The sequence below is a fragment of the Tenrec ecaudatus genome, chromosome 16, assembly GCF_050624435.1.
Source record: "Tenrec ecaudatus isolate mTenEca1 chromosome 16, mTenEca1.hap1, whole genome shotgun sequence".
NCBI lineage: Eukaryota > Metazoa > Chordata > Mammalia > Afrosoricida > Tenrecidae > Tenrec > Tenrec ecaudatus.
Genome location: NC_134545.1, coordinates 20,258,635 through 20,281,787, shown reverse-complemented (window position 1 = coordinate 20,281,787; position 23,153 = coordinate 20,258,635). Strand labels below are relative to the sequence as shown.

General features: G+C 45.1%; 1 protein-coding gene across 1 annotated transcript in view; it reads left to right on the top strand.

The window, feature by feature from the left end:
- The first annotated feature begins 15,665 nt into the window (after positions 1 to 15,665).
- The window catches only part of MAPK1 (mitogen-activated protein kinase 1), an 83,108-nt gene continuing 75,620 nt past the window's right edge, over positions 15,666 to 23,153 (top strand). The window contains exon 1 of the mRNA XM_075534686.1: positions 15,666 to 16,003. Coding sequence (XP_075390801.1) covers positions 15,885 to 16,003 — 119 coding nt within the window. The 5' untranslated portion in view covers positions 15,666 to 15,884. The remainder of the gene's footprint in view (positions 16,004 to 23,153) is intronic.

Sequence of the window (23,153 nt, the reverse complement as noted above, 5' to 3'; positions counted from 1 at the left end):
GAATTCAAATTCCTGCGGTGTGATAAACTGGCAGCTGTGTGGCTGAGCCAGGTGGGACCAGGGGTTGGAAAGGCTGGCAGGACTCCCAGTCCAGCTGTGGGGACCCAGGTACAGGGCCTGTGTGCCTCCTGTCGGCAGCAGGGGCAGTCCTCCAGCAACTGGCCAAGCACTGGGAAGTTCCTTCAAGTCACTGCCTTGCCTTAGGTGGGCTTCCACTGCCCACCTGCCTGCCCCCAGTGACCCACAGACCCGTCCATAGTGCACGCCAAGTGGGAGACCCTCCCAACTGCCTCCGAGCCCCCAGGTGTCCTAGGAGGTGTGGGCCCTCTGTCATCTCAAGTCTAATGACTCTCCAGAGGCAGCCAGGCCTCCAGCCAACGATGTCCAGACACCAGACGGGGAGGTGGTCAAGTCAGCAGCACCAGAAGCAGGTGACTGAACTGGGCAACACTGCGGTCTAAGACAAGGTAAATGAACTGCCTCGCAGCCACCCTATAGAACAGGAGAACCACACCGGGGAGTTCCTGAGACTAGCTCTATGGGAGCGGAAAACCCCATCTTTCTCCTGCTGGTGGTCTCGAACTGCTGAGCTTGCAATTAGCAGCCCAATGAGGAAGCACTATGCCACCAGGTAGGACTCAAAAGCAGGGGACAAGGGTGCCAGGGCACAGCAGGTGCAGCACGTGCCCTGGATGTCACTGAGCAGTTTATGTTGGCAATGGCACTTTGTGTCCACAGCTGTGTGAGACTATCCAATGAGTTAAACCGGGTCACAAAAAAAAAAAAAAAAAAAAAGGTCACCATAGATACTGTTTTCTGCCAGTATATGCCTGTGCCACAGGCTGAGGCTGGCAGACCGGATGCCCGCTGCCCTCAGTCACAGGCCCCAGCTGGAACGTTGCATCTGTCTATGCCCCCTCCTAGACCATCTGTCTTCTACCTGGTCCCTTGGCTCCACTCTCCAGAAATGGGAAGCTCTGGCAAACACTGTTGGCCCCTCGGCCCCTCCCTCGGAGCCTACCACTCCCTGCCCTTCCCTCACCTTGCTCCCGCGATGGTCCCAGCAATCTAGCAACCCAAACTCCCAAACTTGATGCCGACTCATAGTGGCCCTACGGCACACCATAGAACCGCCCCGTGAGTTTCCGAGGCTGTAAATCTTCACAAGAGTCGAAAGCCCCATTTTTCCCTCGGAGGGGCTGGTGGTCTTGATCGGCCAACCTTATAGTTAGCAGCCCAATGAGTCGCCACTACACCAGAAGGGCTCCTCGAATGAACGAGTGAATGAAATGAGCCAGTTGCCACCGAGTCTGCTTCAGCTTCTGTCAAGCAGGCAAGCACCTGTGGCCTGTGCTCCATAGGGGGACTGGGGGCGGTTCTTGCTCTCCTAGGTCCACAGAGCTGCTATTGGGATGAAAATTGAGCCGCAGAGGTGAGTTCAGTTCCAAGCTAGACAAGTAACTTAGAAGCCATTATCTCATCAGTCTCTATCCAACCAATAAACCTTGTCTCATATATATATATATATGTCCATATTTTTAAAATTTTGTATTGTATGTTACGTGGAACTTTACATATCAGTGTGGGAGAACGGGGCTTTCTACTCAGTAAAGAGTTGTTGTCTCAGAAACTCAAAGGGGTCATGTCCTATAGCAGTGGTTCTCAACATGAGGGTCTCGGCCCCTTTGGGGGTTGATTGACCCTTTCACAGGGTCGCCTGATTCATCACAGTAGCAAAATGACAGTGATGAAGTAGCAACAAAAATAATTTTATGGTTGGGGGGTCACCACCACATGAGGAACTGTATGACAGGGTCGCAGTTGAGAACCACTGTCCTAGAGAGTCACGGTGAACAGGCATGGACTCCATGGTAATGACCTTGGGGTTATAACATCATTAACATCATTTTTGCATTCAACAAATTAAACAACTTTTTTGCATTCAACAAATTAAACAACTTACCCAACCTCTGGTCTCTTTTATGATCTTGAACTCTGTCCCACATATTTCTCCCACTCTCACCAGGACTCTGTGAAATGGGTAGTAACTGCCAGGCACCATCAGTTCTGCTCTTGGACCAAAGAAGGCTAGTTTGACAGGGTGCACAGTCCACTCTCCATAGGATTTTCAGAAGCTGATGTTTGCGGGGGGAGATGGGCAACCCTTTCTTCTGAAGTGCCTCTGGGTAGACTCGAACTTCCAACCTTTCCATCAGAAGTGAAACACATTTTTTTAAAAAACGGAAACCCACTGCTATGGAGTCGATTCCGAACCTACAGAAGTCCTATATAGGGTTTCTGATGCTGTAAATCTTTATGGAAGTTGACAGCCTTATCTTTATCCTGAGGTGTATCTGTTGAGTTTGAACCCCTAACCTTGCAGTTAGCAGCCCAACATCTAACCATGTCACTAGGGCCTTTTATTTGTTCCACCCAGGGACCCCTAATAAAATGTTGTTAGTGCCATCGAATGACTGCCAACTCAGCGCTCTATCTACAACAGAACAAATTCTAATGTTTGTTTAAATGTAGATATCTTAAATGATATAATGAGTCGTTAAAATGTCTGTTTTAAGAAGCACACCAGTCTGTGTGATGCAAGGATTGTGAATAATAAAATCCATATCCAAAGGAGGGAATGGTATGAGTGTAAATTATGTACAGCTGGTTTGCAGAAGGCTATGGATGACAGTGGAAGCCCAAAATCCATTTACAGGGTCCCCACATGGATTAGGTAAATCCCCTCTGACCACAGACCAGAGATGTGAGTAGTCTTGCTGTCGTGCAGAAAGCATTAGATTGTGGTGATGATGGTACAACTCTTCCTGATGCGATCGAACTGTTTAATTGTATGATGTGTGAAGTATATGCCAATAAAACTATTTCTTAAATGTCTGTTTATCCTGTATTCCTTTGATTCTAAAAAGCAATATAACCACATAGCCAAACTTGAAAGAAGAGTGGAGGCAGAGATGCAAGATTTGGGTTCAGTTTTTATTTTGACCCAAACACCAAGGGCTAAATTTTGTTTTGTTTTAATGTGGTTTAAGAAATAAAACATCTGAGGGGGTAAAATGAGGAGCTAACACCAAGGGCTTAAGTAGAAAGCAAATGTTTTGAGAATGATGAGGGAAACAAATGTACAAATGTGCTCGACACAATGGATGGGTGTATGGATTGTGATAAGCTTTGTACAAGCCCCACCAAAAAATGATTTTTTTAAAGAAAGAAAGAAAACATCTTCCTTTCATCAACCAAGTTGCAGATCCTAAGCTCCACTGATAACAGGATGCACCAATGTCAGGGGCCTCTTGATGGGATGCACCAGGGACACATCACTTTGGGTATATTTTGTTCTCAGAATAACTAAGAATCCAAGAGCTCATGAGCAGCCATCTAAGGTGCAATGATTAGTTTCTCTAGAGGAAAGAAGGATAAACATCTAAAGGCACATGGAAACATTTTATCCAAAAGACAAATGGGCCCCTAAAACATCAGCCTCCACAACCCCGAGACCAGAAGAACTAGACGGTGCCCGGCTTTCACAACCACCTGCCTGCTCGGAAAGGGATTGCTTTAGAAAGTTCTGGATAGAGTGGGAGAAAAATGCGGACCCAAACTCAAAATCAGAAAAGAAACCAGGCTTCGTCGGAGAGAGACAAGAGCCACCGGAAAGATTAGAAAGGACACTTGGAGGGGACGGCGTTTCTGTTAATGAGGGAGAAACAGGTCAGAAAAGGAGAGAGGCTTACATCCCTTGAAGAATGCACTGGCCCGTGCATGTCGTCACCGTTGAATGGTGTAGGCTCTGATTCATGTTTCAACACTGTATAAAAAGAGGGGGGGGATAAATGTTTCAAACAGGAATCTATAAAAATTTACATGACCTTTGGAGCAGTGTTCCCCATGATGCACATGGGGGGGGGTCACCATGAGTTGAAATCCATTCCCAAGCAACTAACAGTGCCCCATCTAACCTTGCCTCACCTCCCTCTTCATTTCAGCTGTTCATTTCACGTTGCTGTGTAGGATTCTTTGTCTCCCCCCCCCGACACCCCCCCCAAAACCTTGAGAGGACAGCGGTACATTTCTTAGCACATCGTAAGTGCTCGTGGATTGTCGCGTCAGGGATGATATTGTTCTTCCTTGTGTTTCCCGTGTTGCATGTACCACGGTCATTGCCGTAAGGATTGCATACTAGAAAACGGTCTGAACTGAACTGACCCGTTGTCAGAGTCCAGCCAGGGGCACGTGGGGTTTTGAAAAGGCCTCGTGTTCTGCTTCCGAAGAACCTGCTCCTGAAAAGCCCAGGGAGCGTAATTCTACTCTACGTCGGAATCAACTCACCAGTGACTGGTTTGGTGCATTGGGAAATGAGACCCCCTCCATTCTGCATTGTCCTAGGGCAGTCAGTGTGAGAATAGGGCCAAACGTGTGATGATGTCAGAGAAAATGGAGAATAAAACAAATGATCAGGAAAGCCCATGAGAGATGCAGAGAACATCCTGGTGGCATAGTTTGAGGCTGTATGCAGCTGAGCTTGGACGTTAAAGGCTCCTGAGCCAATAACCCCCCCTATTTCACTCAAGTCGATTCCAGTGAGGTTGCTGCCACTGGAAACCACAGACCTCTGACTAACACACCGACTTCAGTTCCTTTTCTGCAAAACCTGCTCCAAATCGTACAATGAGACAGACACCGGGATCTGAATCAGAGACTCGTGAATGATGAAAAGAGAGGAGAGAACTGGCCATGTGCCTTGAAACCACTTCAGTAGAGGCTGAGGCTGATAGGGCAAAATCGATGTTGCTATGGTAACAGTCAGGCTGAAAAACAACAGAAATGAGAAAAGATTCGCTTTAAAAACAAATAGCAGGAAAAAAAAAACAAATAGCAGGGTTTTCAACCTGTAGGGGAAACCAGTGGGTGAAGGAGGGTAGCAAAATCAAGGTGTGAGTCTTGGGGAAAGAACCCTGCTTCTACAAGTGGGTGAGGCATTGGGCTGCTAATCACAAGGTCAGCAGTTCGAACCCAAGGGCGACAGATGAGGTTCTCAGCTCCCGCAAAGGAGCGGTTCTGCTCTGTCCTTCAGGGCTACTGTACGTCAGAATCATCTCTAGGAGAAATTCCTTTTCAAAGACTCTAATTTCATCTGCTTTTGTCGTTTCTCATTTTTACAGCAACGACTGTAGTACAGGTAAAATGGGAGATAAAAGGAGGAAAAACATGATGCCTAACACCACAGGGAGTGCTGACTATGCGCCAAGAAATGTGCCGCTTCCCCTCAGTGTCCAGTGGGAAAGAAATGACAAAGAATCAAACACAGCAAGCGAAAACATCCAAAAATGACAAGTGAGATGAGCCAGGGCTAGATGAGTTGCTGTTAGTGGCCTTGAAATGGATTCCAGCCCATGGGGCACCCACGTGTGCAGAGTAACACTGCTCCGAAGGTGATGTTTTAAATTAAATGTTATAGATTCCTATTTTAATCATTTATTTTCCTATTTTTCCATGGTTGAAACAGGAATCAATGGTGGATCGAACCATAGTGTAATATGACTCGGCCCGTCGACCTCTCTCTTGACCCAACCTGAATTTGCTCTAGGCTGAAATATTTCTCACTTGTTCCAGGACAGAAATTCTGCTCTGGCTTTTTAAATATTGATGGTGGTCTTTTCTTTCTTACTTTTTATTCTTATTTCTATTATTTTATTTTGGCATTTTGTTTACTTCTTATTATTTCTGTTGGGTTTCCCAGTTTGTTTTTAAAATCATTTTATTGGGGGCTCATACAATTCTTATCACAATCCATCCATTGTGTCAAGCACATTTGTACATTTGTTGCCATCATCATTCTCAAAATGTTTTCTTTCTACTTGAGCCCTTGATATCAGCTCCTCATTTTCCCCCTCCCTCCCTGTTCTCCCCTCCCTCATGAACCCTTGATAATTTATAAATGACTATTTTGTTATGTCTTACACTGTCTGAAGTCTCCCTTCACCCACTTTTCTGTTGTCCATTCCCCAGGGAGGAAGTTAAATGCAGGTCCTTGTAACCAGTTCCCCCTCTCTACCCCACCTTCCCTCTACCCTCCAGGTATCACCACTCTCACCACTGGTCCTGAAGGGATCATCTGTTCTGGATTCCCTGTGTTTCCAGTTCTTATCTGTACACCCTCTGGTCTAGCCAGCTTTGTAAGGTAGAATTGGGATCGTGATAGTGGGTGGGGAGGAAGCATTTAAGAACTAGAGGAAAGTTGTGTTTCCTCGTTGATACCCTGCACCCTGACTGGCTCGTCTCCTCCCCTTGATCCTTCTGTAAGGGGGGGTCCACTTGCCTACAGATGGGCTTTGGGTGGGTTTCCCAGTTTATGAAGCATGGAAGGAGTGGATGCATAGAGACAGTAACGGATGCGATGTTCTCTTGGGATGTGGAGGTGCGGTGAGGAGGCTGAGGAGGTTTGGGGAACAAACAATGAATGCCAGAGGAGGGAGCAGTAGAACTGATTGTGATGATGTACATACTCTTTTTAAAATCAATTTAACTACAGAAGTCTATGAGATATGAATATTATATTAAGAAAACAAAAAAAGAAAAAGAAACCAAACTTGACCAATGGTTACCACGGGTGAAGGAGGAGTTTTTGTTTAGGGTGCATTGCTTATGGTGGTAGAATAATTTAGAAAAGGGTATTAATAATGGTTGTACAACACAAGGAGTATAATCAATGGCACTGAATGATCGATGTACAAGTTGTTGAAATGAAAAAAAGCAAAAGAAATAAACATGAATCAGAGCCTACACCAATTCAACTGCTACTACATGTACAATCCAGGGACCATGATGACACTTTTTTCAAGTTGTGTAAAGTTTCTTATGCTCCCTTTCTGATTAACATAAACTCACCGCCCTCCAAGTGTCTTAACTGATCTTTCCAGTGGCCCATTGTGGATTTCATTTCTTCTCCCATTGTTCTTTAGAAGAGCACAATGCTCAAGGCAGACATCCTTTGCTAATTAAGCTAAACTATTGGTGTAGAGAAGGGGTCCTCAAACTTTTTAAACAGGGGGGGCCAGTTCACTGTCCCCCAGACCTGTTGGAGGGCCGGACTATAGTTTAAAAAAATGATGTAAAAAAAACTATGAACAAATTCCTATGCACACGGCACATATCTTATTTTTAAGTAAAAACAAACAGACCAAAAACACCTGGTGGGCTGAATCAATATCCTCAGTGGGTCACATGTGGCCTGCGGGCTGTAGTTTGAGGACACCTGGTGTAGGGGTTAGGCATTGGGCTAAAATCTGTATGGTTGGCAATTTGAAGTCACCAGCAGCGCCACAGGAGAAAGCCCGGGCTTTCTACTCCTGTAAACAGTTAGTCTCGGAAACCCACAGGGGGTCACAATGAGTCAGCATTGCCTCGATGGTTTTATTGTTGGGTTCCACTTGTCTGTCAGTCTGTCACCCTGCACTGACTTGTGTGTTGCCGGAGGCTATGCCACTCATATTTCACATACCAGCAGGCTCATCCTAAGTGAACAGGTTTCAGCAGCGCTTCCAGACTAAAACAGGCAACAAAGAAGGAAAAGGCTGTCCATATCTGAGGTATGAGTCACCGAAAGCCTCACAGATAGCAAGAAAACATTGTCAGATGTGGAAAACTTCGTGCCTAACAGAACAGAGCGCCAGAGATGAGCCCTTCCATACGGCCTTCCACAGGGGCGGTACTGTTTTACAGCCCCAGTATCAGCGCTCCAGTCTCTCCTCATCCTCCTCAGCAGTTACTGTGCTCTGCTTTTTGAACGTGGCTATCAATTCCGCCATAAGGTGCTGTCTCATCGTTGTTTTGACTTGCATCTCTCAGATGGCTAGTGCTCACGAGCTTTTCTTCCGAGGTTTGTTGGCTGCTTCAATGTCTTCTTTGGCAGACTGTCTGCTCATGTCCCCGGCCCGGTTCTTAATTGGGTCATTCACTTTCTTGTTGAAGTGTTGACATTGTCTGTCGATTTTAGAAGTCAGTCCCTTGTCCTCTATGTCATCAAGTCAGGCTCTTTTCGTGTTTAAAAACAATTCTTTTTAATTCTACCCAACAAACTTATGAGGCTGTAAGTGAAAAAACTCCAACATGGATTGTAAGTTGAACAGCCAAGATTCAAATGCTCCAACGCTGAGCGTGCAGAGCTTGGCCTGAACTGTTGGCGATTTGGATATGTGAACTTTGGATGTGAAGCACCTTCCCCAGCAGGAGTGTCGTGTGCAGCTGGTCAGTGAGTGGGTGGGCAGGCTGTCCTGAAGTGAAGCAGAGATATTCTGAGTAATGTCCATCTTAGTTCTTGGAGGAACTGGGGGAGTACAATAATCAAGGAAGGGGGTGTTGGGTCAGAACTTGAAACTTCAGGGTGCTGTCATGTTCCTTTTGTTTTGTTTCCCATTTAATATTGCAGAAGACCAATCGGAAGAAAAAACACTTTTTAGCCTTTTTTATAAATGTTGTGTTGTTCGTCTGGGTATTTTAGAGAAACAAATCCACAGAAACCCATGTATAAGAGAGAGTTTTATGTAAAGGTTGTGTTTTTCAAGAAAACATCCCAATCCAGTGTTGCCCAAGCCCACAAGTCCAACATTAACCCATCAACGCATATGTCCAACACCAATCCTCAAAATCCTCCTCCATCTCACAAAACACATGCAGCGATGTCGACTGCAGGCGGAAAGCTGAGTCAGTGAGTGTGTAAGCATCTCAGCGCTGGCAGGGGTCTCCACAGGGCTGCTCCAGCACCCAGGGCTGCATCGGGGTAGGTCCATGTGGCTTCTCCTCAGGGACGTCTTGCAGGAACTGAGTCTTGCCAGCTAAAGTAGGAAACTGGCTAAGACAGCTGCACCCTGGTCCGACCATCAGAAAGCAAGAGACCGGAGAACTAGAAAGGCGAGGTTCACTAAGCCATTTATCCTCCGCCCTTCAATTAACCTCACATGTGTTTAATCGGCCAGGTTGACACAATAAACTACCTCAAATGTCTTTTCTTTTAGTTTTTTAATTAAATACTTTTATTGAGGTCTCTTAAAGTTCTTATCACAATCCATACATTCACCCATTGTGCCAAACACATTTGTACACATATTGCCATCATCATTTCTTTTTTTTTTTATTTTATCATTTTACTGGGGGCTCCTACAACTCTTATCACAGTCCATACATACATCCATGGTGTCAACACAATGACGTTGTGCTTGCCATCATCATTCTGAAATATTTTCTTTTTACATGAGCTTTTGGTATCAGCTTCTCATTTTTTCCCCTCCCTCATGAAATCTTAATAATTTACAAATTATTATTTTTTCATGTCTTACACTGTCCGATGTCTCCCTTCCCCCACTTTCCTGTTGTCTGTCCCCCAGGGAGGGGGTGATATGTCGATCCTAGTGATCGATTTCCCCTCCCCCCCCCGCATCTTCCCCTTATCCTCCTGGTATCTCTATTCTCATTATTGGTCCTAGGGGTTTATCTGTCCTGGATTCTCTGTGTTTGGGGCTCTTATCTGTAGCAGTGTACATGCTCTGGTTGAGTCAGATTTGTAAGGTAGAATTGAGGTCATGATAGTGGGGAGGGGAGAGCATTAAAGAACTAAAGGAAAGCTGTATGTTTCATTGGTGCTATACTGCACCCTGACTGGCTTGTATTTTCCTGTGACCCTTCTATAAGGGGATGTCCAATTGTCTACAGATGGGCTTTGGGTCTCCACTCCACACCCCCTGCCCCGATTCACATTTGTATTATTTTGTTCTGGGTCTTAGATGCCTGATACCTGATCTCATGGACACCTCATGATCACAGAGACTGGTACAACTGTTTTTCTGATTGGATACTGTTAAGTGTTTATTCTGTATCCCTGGAATTTAAGCATGTTTCCATATTGTCTTGGAGTTGGTTTCTGTTTGTTTATATTTCTGAATTCCTGTGAACCCGCATCCTTTCCATGTCTACCTCAGAACTTCTCAGTGAAGTCCATTTCTATTTATTGTTGTGACATGCCATCAAGCTGGTTCCAACTCATCGTGGCTCTATGTACAATAGAACAAAACACTGCTGAGTCCTATGCCATCGTCACCATCACAGCTATGTTTGAACCCATGATTGCAGCCACCATACCAATCAATCACATTGAGGGCCTTCCTCGTTTCCTCTAATCTACTTTATCAAGCATTATGAGATCGCTCAAAGCATGTGAGATGAAGTGTTGCCATCCTTGCTTCCAAGGAGTGAAGTAGTTGGATTTCTTCCAAGATGTTTCCTCTCCAACAGCATAACTGAAATGCAGGAATTCTTCGTCTTTCTTCTTTCTTCATTGTCCAACTTGGCTTAAATGTACCTCCATCCTCAAAGGGGCCCTTGTGCTTCTTCACACTTTAAAGAGGCCTTTGGCAGCACACTTTCCCAGTGCAATGTGTTGTTTGGTTTCTTGACTGCTGTTTCCCGGGGCATTGAAGAACCAAGTCAAATGAAATCCTACGCAACACCAATCCTTTGTTCTGCTATCCTGATGATGTTCATGGGTCCAGTTGTGAGAAGTGTTTTATGTTGGGGTGTGGGAGTCCTTGTGGTGTAGGGGGTTAGGAGTTGGGCTGCTAATTGCAACTTCAGTGGTTTGACTCTACCAGTGGTTCCCATAAGGATTTAGAGCCTCAGGAACTCAAAGGAGTAGTTCTCTGTCCTACCAGGTCCCTATGAGTCAGAATCAAATAGATGGCAGTAGGTTGTTGTTGTTGTTTTTTAATCTGTTTATGTTGAGAAATAGTCCATTCTCCAGGCTGCAGTCTTTAATCTTCATCAGGAAGTGTTCCTTGTTTTCAGCAAGCAAAGTTGTGTGATTTGCATATTGTATGTGTTTAATGAATATTTCTCCGATCCTGATGGGACATTCTTCTTCATATAGGGCCAGCTTCTCAGACTGCTTCCCCAGCATACCGACTGAATGTGGCGAAAAGATACAATCCTGGTTCACGAAGGTGGAGGGAAGGTGAGGGAGAAAGAGGGAACCGATTACAAGGATCCACATATAACCTCCTCCCTGGGGGATGGACAGTGGAGAAGTGGGTAAAGGGAGACATCGGACAGTGTAAGATATGACAAAATAATAATAATTTATAAATTATCAAGGGTTCATGGGGGGAGGGGGCACACGGAGGGAGGAGAAAATGAGGAGCTGATACCAAGGGCTCAAGTAAAAAGCAAATGTTTTGAGAACGATGAGAGAAACAAATGTACAAAAGTGCTTGACACAATGGATGGATGGATTGTGATAAGAGTTGTACGAATTCCCTAATAAAATGTAAAAAAAGAAAAAGAAAAAACAAGAGTTTTAGAGCCCCCAATAAAATGATTTTTTTAAAGGATACAATCCTGGCAAGTACCTTTCCTGATTTTAAACCATGCAATATCCAATTTTTATGTTAAAACGGCTGCCTCTTGGTCTATGTACAGGTTTTTCCTGAGCACAAGGAAGTGTTCTGGAATTACCATTCTTCATATTATTGCCCATAGTTCATTATGATACTCAAATGCCTTTCTGCGATTAGTAAAACACAGGTAAACATAGTTCTTGTATTCTCTTGAAAAGTCCAGCTCCATCTGACATTAGCAGTAATACTTCTGAAATTAGGCTTGCATTTCTGGCAGTTCCCGGTTGATGATTGCTGGAACTATTTTTTTTAATACTTTTATTGGGGGCTCGTCCATCTCTTATCACCATCCATACATTCATCCAGTGTGTCAAGCACATTCGCACATACGCTGCCATCATCATTTTCATAGCATTCTCAACTATTTTCATTCCTCTTCAGCACATTTTTACTTCACGTGATTAATGATATTTATTGTTTGAGAATGTCCACGTTCTGTTGACTTATCTTTCTTTGGAATAGGCCCTTATTTGGATCTCTTCCGATTGGGTGGTCAGGTAGCTGTCTTTCCAATTTCTCGGTGTAGTTCAGTGGGTGTTTCTGGTGTCGCACCTCTGGGCTCAAATATCTCAAAGATATCCTATACATTCCTGAAGTCTTGTTTTCACCAAGGCTGTCAATGCGTCTTGGACTTCTTTCTTGATCATATGCTAAAGCGTCAATCAATTCTTTTGGGCACTGTGACTCACTTTATTCCTCTCATCTTCTTTGATACTTCCAGCATCATTCAATAGTTTGCCCATTGAATCCTTTCATGGGAGGCTGGACTGTTTTCTTTGGTTCTTTCAGCTTGAGAAACGCGCATATGTTCTTCCCTTTTGGTTTTCTAACTCCAGGTCTTTGCAACTTTGTCTTGAGATCTTCTGCTTAACTCTTTAATGCCATTATTTCTTCCAGTGATGTGTGTCATAGATTCGGTGTTGAAGAGCAAGGTTAGTCCCTTCCACCACAACAGCCATGGAAGAGTCCCACTCATGGTTATGGGCTACCCTATGGTCATGGACCTCAACGGGGTCACAGGTGATGAAGAACGTGAGCAAGCTGAAGCACAATCACTGCCGTGGGCGCCTCGCGAAGCACACCAACTTCTCAGGGGACGGAATCTGTGATCTGAGAGGCTGCTTGCTTCATGCCCTATGCATGGTGTGCCACGGAGCTGCTCAAGATCCCCAAGGGCAAGAGACTGAGGTCCCGAATGACAGCTGATAGGAACATTCTGAAATATAAATGGACATGCTAACGGTAAAATCTAAAGACTTTGAGAAACTGAGACAGACAGACGTGCTGTAGCCCTCAAATAAACACCAAACCAAGCTCAACTCTTTGTCATTACGGTGATTCCAACTCATGGTGACACCAGAACTGTCTCTGGGAGTTTCTAAGACTGTAATTCTTTACAAGAGTTGAGAGCCTCATCTTTCCTCTGCAGAGGAGCTGGTGGTTTTGAACTGCTGGTCTCATGGTTAGCAGCCCAACCTATAACTACTACATCGCCAAGGCTCTTTTCATAAGCACCAGAGAGAGAAAAATTAAAATATTAAATATTGGGGCAGGTGGGTGTCAGGAATAACTAGTCCGACGAGGCAGAAGATGATGATCCATCCACTGCCTCTGAGTCTCTTTCCATGTCATTTCTGGAAGGAGAATAAGGGCAGCAGACTTGGCACCCCAATTGTCCAACATGCGATCTAAACGCAAGAAACTCTGGTCTTCCACATAGCAACAAAAGTCAGCTAGTCCATCTCAAAATTCGAGTAAATAATGTTTGAACCCCGTGGGAAAGACGGTCGCATTAGAAAAAGAATAATCAGCGAAAGCCAAAAATTACTCCCTGGTAGTCCATGAAAATAGAACCCAATTTTAGAAAATCATTCTACCCTTAAGTAAAAGAGAACATTGAGTCTTCTGAAGAATAAGTCAATAGAAATAGAACTGTTAATTCCAAACCACAATAATGAAGTGAATAAATAAGTAAACAATAGTCACAGCAGTAAAAGCCAGACTTGGCAATGGAGACATACAAATCAAGAAGAGACAAACTTGGGATAATTTTCTTTTTTTTTTTTAAGATAAATTTCAAGAATACAAAACAAAGTTATCAAATTCTTTAAGAAAGAAGATCATGTAAGTGGAGATCATAGAAATTCCAACTACAGGTTTCCTCAAAAAGATGACCAAGCAAATCAATTAAAGGCAATACATAAAAATATAATCTTTAAGAGTCAAGGTATATACAAGGGGGCTTAAAAAGTTCATGGAAAAATTCCATGATCTTTTAATATGATTTTTCCATTAACTTTTTAAAGCCTTCTCACATGATCGAACTTTGCTACCATTCATGCAAATAACTTTTAAGTCATAAATGGTGACTCACCAGGGAGAATTCACAGAGATCAATGGAGAAGCTCATCATCAGTCAGCAAAGGACAAGGGCTTCAAAATGATTCAAACTAGTTCAGTCATGACCAGTGCACCAAAATCAGAACAAAACTGGATTTATAAAATATGATTATACTAGAATGTCTAGAATGGGAAAACTGATGGTTCTGAGCCCTAGAGTGGGAGACTCAAAAGAGATGTAGTAAGCCCTTTCAGGGACCTGATGTGGGAGGGTGGATTGTTGCCAGGACCGTGCAAAGCACACATGCAAAGCAACTGGCTGGCTGTCATCTTGTGGGTGGGCACCATTGTTTCTGGCTCTCTGGGTCAAGGGATTTGGTTGCTATGAAACATGCATCATGTTCCTGTTTTTGATAGTCACTCTGGTACACCTACATGCTACAAATTCAGGTCTGTTCTATTTTGCTTCATTGGCCATGACCACACTGGGAAGAATGGGATCCATGTGGCTATAGGGGCTGATGAAGCCACAAGGGCAGGTCAGAGGACAGGCTATCAGCTCATAGATCAGGTCAGACAATAGGCTGCTGGCTCAAGTCCCAGGAACCAGTGGTCAGATGGAGATGAGCTAGATGTAGGATTCTGAGCATGAGAGAGAACTTTTCCCTAACATTCTTACATATGATATGCAGACCCTCCTACCTCCAACAAGGAAACTAAAGATGGTGACTTGAGTTACACCTTCTAGTAAGGCAGTAACTCAACATATTATCTCACCCCAATCCTGCCTCATAATCACCAATCTATTCCCAAAGGAGACCATAGCCACAGGCATCTAAAACCCACTACTATCAAAGAGATTCCAATTCATGGTGATTCATGCTGCTTCCAAGATGGAAGCAAACGGCCCATTGTTTTCTTCCACGGAGCAAGCAGATGGTAGGTTTGAACCTTGTGGTGAACTAGATTTCACAATACATCACAGAAAGTATGACTATTGCTAGAGGAGCTATATTAGTAAATAATTAAGGCATTGCAAAGCATATTATGTAAATCAGGCACCACATTTACAATGTAACCTTTATAAATATATAAAGAGTATAAATTTTTTTTTCAGTGCTGGATCCTCTGAGTCTTTTTGGTCTCCCCAAACCCAAACCCACTCACTGCCATCCAGTTAATTCCAACTCATAGTGACCCTCTAGGGCAGGGTAGAACTGCCCCTGTATTTCCAAGATGGTAACTGTTGTTGTTGGCGTTTGACGGTAACTCTTTAAGGGAGCCTCCTATTTCTCCTGCGGAGCAGCTGGTGGTTTCGAACTGTTGACCTTAAAATTCCTAGCCCACACTTTCTCAGTGTGCATTTTGGAAAACCTCTTTCCAACGATGGTTAGACCTCTTCGTTTTAGTCCTTGCCTCGAAGCCTGTAAGTTAGTCTGTGTGTGGGATTCAGAGTCACGGTTTGGGACAAGCCCAGGGTCCGGGGATGGGAATGTGGCTGGCTCATCATTGGGTATCACTAGCTGTCCGAATTGTTCCCGGTTCTGTCAGGACCCCGCTCCAGTACTCTTTCTGTCCTTCCAGATCTCCCTTTAGGCTCCGTTTGGCAGGAACCCTCCGGCCGCCTCAGTCTCAAGGACCGCCGGCTGAGCGCGGCACCCCCCCGCCACACGTGACCGGCCCGAGGCGCCTCTCCACCTTCGCAGCGGCGCTCCTCCCGGAGCTCGGGGCTTCCGCCAGTCTCCCACGCCCCGCCCCCAGAGCGCGAGGAACCAATCCGCGCGCACGCCGCTTAGCTCCTCCCTCCCGCCTTCCCCGACGCCCTCCTCGGCGCGAGCCCCGCCCTCCGCCCGCCCGCCCGCCTGTCCGCCAGTCCGTTCGTCCGTCCGTCAGTCAGTCAGGCGGTGTCTCTGAAGAGCGGCTGCTCGTCTCGCTAGCTCGAGCGGTGCCCTCCGTCCTCCCTCACGGTTAACCGCGGCGGCTGCACTGAAAGCAGGCTGCCCTTCCCGGAGGCGAGCGGCGGCCGCGGAGCGGAGAGCCCAGCGCGGCGGCGGAGGCGGCGGCGGAGGCCCGGCAGCCAACATGGCGACGGCGGCGGCGGCGGGCGCGGGCCCGGAGATGGTCCGCGGGCAGGTGTTCGACGTGGGGCCGCGCTACACCAACCTCTCCTACATAGGCGAGGGCGCCTACGGCATGGTGTGGTGAGTGCTGCGTCCCCCGCGGGCCGGGCCTCGCCCCTCCGCTGCGACCGGGACCCGGGCCCGAGCGCGGCCTGCGCGGCGCGCCCGGCGCTCCCCGGACTGGCCCGCGCTGGCCCGCGCTGACTGCGGAAGGGTCGGGGCCCCGCGATCGGCCTTGACAGGCCCCGGCTCCCCGGCCCTTTCGACCCTCGCTTGTAAACCCGGCAGATCCTTCCGGTGCCTGGCGGCGACCTGGAAAACGGTTCGCCTCGGCTTGGGTGCAGAAAGCCGACATCATGGATTCTCTCCACCCCTCTTCCCCACCCCTCCCCTCCCCTCGGTTTTCCGTGAACGGGCTTCAGGAAATAATTGCACCGAGGTGCTAATGGTGCCCTCCTCCCGTGCAGGCTTTCGAGCCCGCATCCGGGGCGCCCGGGTGGCTGAGTGGGTTGGGGAGTAGGCCAATTAATTATTTCAGGCCATACAGGTTGCACAGTTTCATCTCGGACTGGTAGCGGTTCGCGAAGGAGAAGCCAGCCTTGGCCCTCTTTTGTAAAAGATCCTGTGGGGAGTTGGGCCTCCTTTAATAACCCCCCCCCCATTTTTCTCAACACTCCCCTCCCCCGCTCCCCAGTGCATGCTCACAGCTTAAACGTACCGAGGCGTTTTAACAAAAATGACCGTGGACCCTTCCTCTGGAATCTTTTAGGGGTCGTTCCGTTTTTAAAAGGCAAAGCAAACCCACCCAAACCCACTGCCACGGAGTCGACTTCCAGCACGTAGCGGCCCTCTAGGACAAGAGTAGAACTGCCCCTTCGGGCTTCTGAGGCTGTAGATTCCACCCCGCACCCCACCCCCTCCACCGGGAGCGACCAGCCTCAACTTGAGGAGCCTGGGCAGGTGGGTTCCAACCGTCGACCTTGAGGATAGCAGCCAAGCCCTTGACCATTTTGTCACCAGGACTCCCTAGCCTGCCATAACCAAATCAAACCCACAGCCATGACGTAGTGGTTATGCCGTGTGGGCTGCTAGCTACAAGGTCAGCAGTTCAAATTCACCTGCTGCTCCAAGGGAGAAAGATGAGGTTTCGACTCCCATCAAGAGTTAGTTGCGGGAACCCACGGGGGCAGTTCTACCCTGCCCTGTAGGGTCGCCGTGCAGGGCAGTGAGCGTTTTGTTTTTTTAAGTTCTCAATTCCTACTTACAGGGACCCTCATGACAGAGGTGAAGTCCTAAGGTTTCTGAAACTGCTCATCTTTAAGGAAGCGCCGTCTGCCTTGTCTTTCTACCTCCGACCTTGGGTAACCCACAGCAGCCCCGATGGAGTTCTTGCAGGCTCCATGCCGCCTCCCTCCTCTCGATCCAGTTGCTGCACAAATGCTTGTGGAATGACGTGCGCTTTATTAGCATGGACCAGCCTGTTGGGTTATGTGCTGCAGACTTGGGAAGTGAACACTTGTTACACATACATCTTGTGTGTTTCTGTGTTGCGTGAAAGAGGCAAATTAACATCTATTGAACACTTTCTGGTCAGCTACTAATAATCCATAAAGAATCTCATTTTATTGGAACAGCCATCTCCAGGGAGGAAATGGTGGTGGCATCTTGCTATCAAAAGAGCCCTAGTGGCACACTGATCGAAGTGCCAGCCTGCTGACAAAGCAGTGGGCAATTTGAACCCATGGGCTGCGCCACTAGACAAAGGTGTGGTGCTCTGCTTGCATAAAAATTACAGCCTCAGAAACCCTAGGGAGCTGAACCCTGCCTTGTTAGAGGAACACTGTGAGCTGGAATGGACTCCACAGCAATAGTTGTTGTTTTTCTGGTTTTGTTGTTGGTTGGTAGTTTGTATTCCTCTTTCAGGTCAGGATATGTTTCCAGGGGAAGTAAATTCCCACAGTAATACAATTAAAGTGTCAGACTTTAGATTCAGAAAAGTCCAATTTCAAATGCTGCAGCTCTTTCCATGATACTCTGCTGCCCGAAAGAGTATGAATTTCAGAATTTCCCCTATTTTACGTTATCAGCAAGTCTATTTCTGAAATGTATTCAAATTGGATCATAATTTTAGAAATGCCACAGGAGACATGTTTTATGAAGTTGCTTTAGTTACCTAGAAAGATAACTTAAATTTTTTTCTTGAACATTTAATTGAATGTTTTCATTTTCTGCAAAATGCTTCACAGTACACAACTGTGAAACAGCATGAATTAACAGGCTTAGCCAAAAGAGACATTAGGTCAGGCCGAACAAATGTTTTTTGGAGAAGTGGTTCAATGCCTAAGCAACCCTGTTACCCTGCCTGGTTCTGTATGGTCCTCCCCATAGTTGCCGTATTTGAGACCATTGTTGCAGCCAGTGCCTCTCATGGAGGGGCTTCCTAGTTTGTGATGCCCCAGTACTTTACCAACCATGATGTCTTTTTCCCACCACTGATCCCTCCTGATACATGTGAGAATAGGGCCCTGTAAAGTATTGGGAACCTTGGTGGTACTGTTAGGTAACTACAAGGTCGGCTGTTCAAATGCTACCAGCTGCTTTGTGGGAGAAGGATTAGACTGTCTTCTGTAAAGATTTGCATCTTCGCAAATCCCATGTATATGGTTATGAGTTGGAATTGACTCAGTACCACCACTACTGAATGGCAGTTCTGAAGAGAGAGTCTCTCGTTATGTGTCTCTCTCCACTAGCACATCTGCTGGTGGATATGCCAGCAAATATCTAAGAGGTTAAGAATTGTCCACTACATCTTTTGGCACCTTTTAAAATGCACTAAAAATCAGGTCTAAATAATTTTGCCACTTATAAACATTTGTATCAGAAAAATAACTTTAAGCTAAAGTGGGAATATACCTTTGATCTGATAAACACAAAGGGGCTTCAGGAAGATCTTGGAACAATTCCATTATTTTTTAATTCCATGTTTACCCTCCATGAACTTTCCAAGCCCTCTGGTATTTGTGTCACTGTTCACCTACTTGTTTGACCATTTAAGTTCTCATTCTGGTGAAGTACTAAGTTGTCTTACTGTGTAAAATCCAAGGAGAGTAAGAATTTGAACCCTGGGTCCAAGCTTTTTACCTTGAGGTTGATAAAATCTAGTGAGAATGTAATCTTGGGCATTACACACATTTTAGTGTTTAATGTTGATTAACTAAGCTAGTTTGGTGGAGTGCTTCTTGGCTGGAATGTACTGTTTGAATAGTGATCTCTAAAGACCTAATGTTTCCAGGCGGATTTAAGGCTTTTGGGGTTACTAATTAGTAACTTTTGGCATTTCCTGAGACAGCTTATGAGGACTGTGCCTCTTCTGTGCAGTCATTTTTTTTAACTGTAAATCATTTTATTGGGTGCTCGTTCAACTTTTATCACAATCCATCCATCCATCCATCCATCCATCCATCCATCCATCCATCCATCCATTGTGTTGAGCACATTTGTACATATGTTGCCATCATCATTTTCAAAACATTTTCTTTCTACTTGAGCCCTTGGTATCAGCTCCGCATTTTTGTCTCCTCCCTCCCTCATAAACCCTTTATGATTTGTAAATCATCATTAATTTTTCACAGAGTCTTTTCTTAATGATGTGGAGGATATAAAGATGAAAAATGAGATTTGAGTTAGGCCTTTAAGAGTGGGTGTAATTTTCGATTGGCAGATAATAGGAACAAGTGACAGCTTGAGTGGTGGAATCTCATCATGGAAAAGTACTAAAGTGACAAGCTGTAGAGGACTCTGAAGGCAAAACGGAGTTTGACTAATCTTATTTAACTAGTGAACATCACCATTTTTGAAATTTACATGGTTAAATTAAAAAAAAAATTTTTTTTGCCAGGTAAGAGGGGGAGTCAAGCTGGAACAACACTGGTGCCCTGATAGAGTAAGGGGCACTGGAGTGGGAGACTGTTAGTGGTCTATTCCCATTCACGATAACCAAACCATTGGTTGAGTTCTATTGTGGTTATGATGTCAGTCCGTCTCAGTGAGGGTTTCCCACGTTTTTGTTGACTCTTCAAAGTCTCATCGTCCTTCTAAGAAGCATTCTGGTTATATTTCTTGTAAGATTGATGTGTGCATCCATAGTATGAGTGGACTTGAAAAGGTTTGTGGAAAACAGGAATAAAAAGATCACGGCGTGTTCTTTTCTTCTTCAGCACTACAGTTTAAATCCATCAATACTTTTCCCTTCTCCTTTTTTATTATCCAAGTTGTGACTATGTACACCACTAGTGGTCGAGTCAGTTTCTGCTCATGGCGATTGCCTGTGTTATAGTTTAGAGCTGTGCTCCATAGGGATTGTCTTTCTTTTTGGAAAGTAGAACTCCAGGCCTCTCTTCCAGTGTACCTCTGTGTGGATTTGGACCTCGGACTTTTCCATTAGCAGCCCAGGATGGTAACTTGTTTGCATCACTGATGTTGAGGTGCAACTATATGATGGCATTGGCAGGAGATAGATGAAAGTGAGACACTTGTTAAGAACACAAAGGTGCTTGAAGAAATTCTTGGAAAAATAGAACTAAAGATAATTGACTTTTTCCATGAGCCTTTTTAAGTCATCAGAAAGATTTTGCCTGATGGCAAGTATGGGTTAGCCAATCACAGAATAATGAGACTTTAAGCTCCAAGGTGATGTAGTGGTTACATGTGGGGCTGCAGTTCACACTGTCCGCAGTTTGAAGCCTCTAGCAGCTCTTAAGGGGAAAGCCTAGGCTTTCTACTTAACTCCAAGTGTCGAAAACACACTCAGGGTCCGTATGACTCCATGTTAATGAGCTGAACTGTTAAAAATGGCCACGAGAGGTGGGATTAGGTTTGAGAGGGATTTATGAGACAGAACAAGGCTGGCCTAGTGATGGATTAGGTTTAGTCACTGCATATTCCACAGCTTGGGTCTTGGAAGGTGGCTGTGCCATTCTCAGAGAAGGAATATAGGAGACACAGCCGGTCTGTTAGGGAGAAATGGAGAGTTCTGGTTTGGATTAATTAAGTTTGTGGTACTTGTGGGCAGTTGAGGCACTATCCAGAAGACATCCTGAAATTTATGAGAAAAGCTTAGTGATGAAAAAGTGTGTAAACCGTAATTGAAGTCTTGAATGGATGAGCACAGATTCTCATTTGTAAAAACAGTACTTTAGGCTAGTTTCGTAGGGGAGAAAGTTGTCAAGCTTTGTTAATTGTGTGCCCATTGTATAGTACCTCAGGCCCGTTTAAGTAAGGGAGTGTGTGTGTGTGTGTGTGTGTGTGTGTGTGTGTGTGTGTGGTCGTCACATTGAAGATTGCTAGTGGCATTCTATGTGCGTGTTAGTGAAGCAGGCGTGTTAAATGACCTGCAGTGCCTGGGTAATCCCCATCAAGTGAAGAACTTCCTGCCCAAGATAAGAGTAATACACCCCCGCCTGAGAAATGTTGGGCACCATTCAAGTTCTAGCTTCTTCTAAGACTCAGCTGCATAAACTCCCTTTTTCCTCTTGATGCTGCTACCCGCCTCCCACACCCCTTCCTGGATATTTATACCCCCTGTCTGAAAGGCAGGTGAGGGAACTTCAAAAAGTTTGTGGGGGGAAATCGAATAGAAAGATAATGGAATTTTCCCATGAACTATCTGAAGCCCCCTAGCATATCATTTATGAAAGCCCTAGATCCAGACATTCATATTCTTAGTTTGGCTTACTGACTGTTAATTGTTCATAAAGATTCTCTTGTGTTCCTTTAGGGTTCAAAGGTAAGGAATCCAGCTTCCACTAGCATCAGAAAGTCAAATGGGTCTGAACAGAGTTTTGAGCACAAGTAAAATGAAGAACAAAATTAATCTTGTGTTACTAGCACATACAATAATGTTTCTCTGTTGGGAATGAATTGAATTTGTATCATCTCTGTCCTCGGGTATTTATGAAAAGATTTTTATAGAAAGTATCCAGTTGAGCTTCCTAGGAACTATATATACTGCTTTATTTCTTACCTTGCTCACTTAATGTACTTGCTTATTAAAAAGCCCTCCAATTACTTCTCAACTGACATCCAGAGCATTGAACGCCCCACCCACCCGGCCCTGGTCTGCTATGTTTCTCTCTTTGTTGCCCTTTCTTTTTGACTACCAGGGCCTCCCACACTAAGGGTGCCTGAGCAGACACACCCAGGAACTCCCAGTCTCCCCAGTTTTCTGCTAGAGAGCAGCAGAAGTGGCCCAGGAGGCTTAGGGAGAACTTCCTGAGAAAGACTATGGACAGCTACACATTTACAGAACCCTAGTGGTGTAGTAGGTTATGCACCGGGGCAGCTAATCAGAAAGTAACTAGTTTGAACCACCCACCAGCAGCTCTGCTTTACTCATGTGGAGCTTCTGAATCGTAGAAGCGGCAGTTCTACTCTGTTCAACTATGAGTTGTTTTGTTTTGTTGTTTTTGTCCCATCATTTATAAAAGGAACAGGTTGAGCTCTGTAGTTTTCAATAGGCTCCTTATAGAGGAACCCTGGGCTTCACCCCAGATGGAGGTTCTCATGTGCCCTAATTGGAACATTTCTGACTTCCTTCCAAAAAACCAAGCCAAACTCACTGCTGACTCATAGGGACCCTAGAGGACAGGGTAGAAACACCTCTGTGGGTTTCCAGGGCTATAACTCTTTATGGTAGTAGAAAGCCTCAACTTTCTCCCTTGGGGTGGCTGGTGATTTCAAACAGCTGACCTTGAAGTGTTAACCACTACAACACCAAAACTTTTTCCCTACTCTTTTTAACCTATCCTTTTTTTCCTCCTGTAGTTAGACAAATCAACTCCTTTAAAGCCTAGTACATTAAAAATGGGAGGTGCGTAAAATGGTTCTTAATAAGAAATAGACACAACTTTGCAAGGTATATGAAAATGTTGTTACTGTTTTATATTAAAGAGGTGGTAATGTATCTGGAAGTGTTTCTTACCTTTTTTTATGCATAGAAAGAAACATTCTAAGACAAACAATGGACTAGCCTGAAGGTATCTAAGAATGGAACTATACTTCTGTACAAATTTGACTTTAAAATTTCCTTGGGAACAGAACTCTTATTAACTGGAGACCACTTGATAACTGGCGTTAGCAGGGTAAGATTCTCTTTGGGGAAAGATTTCAATTGGATAAAGAAAAAGCACTGAGAAACCAGTAGGATAGTTCTCCACAGTTCTCAGATTCACCA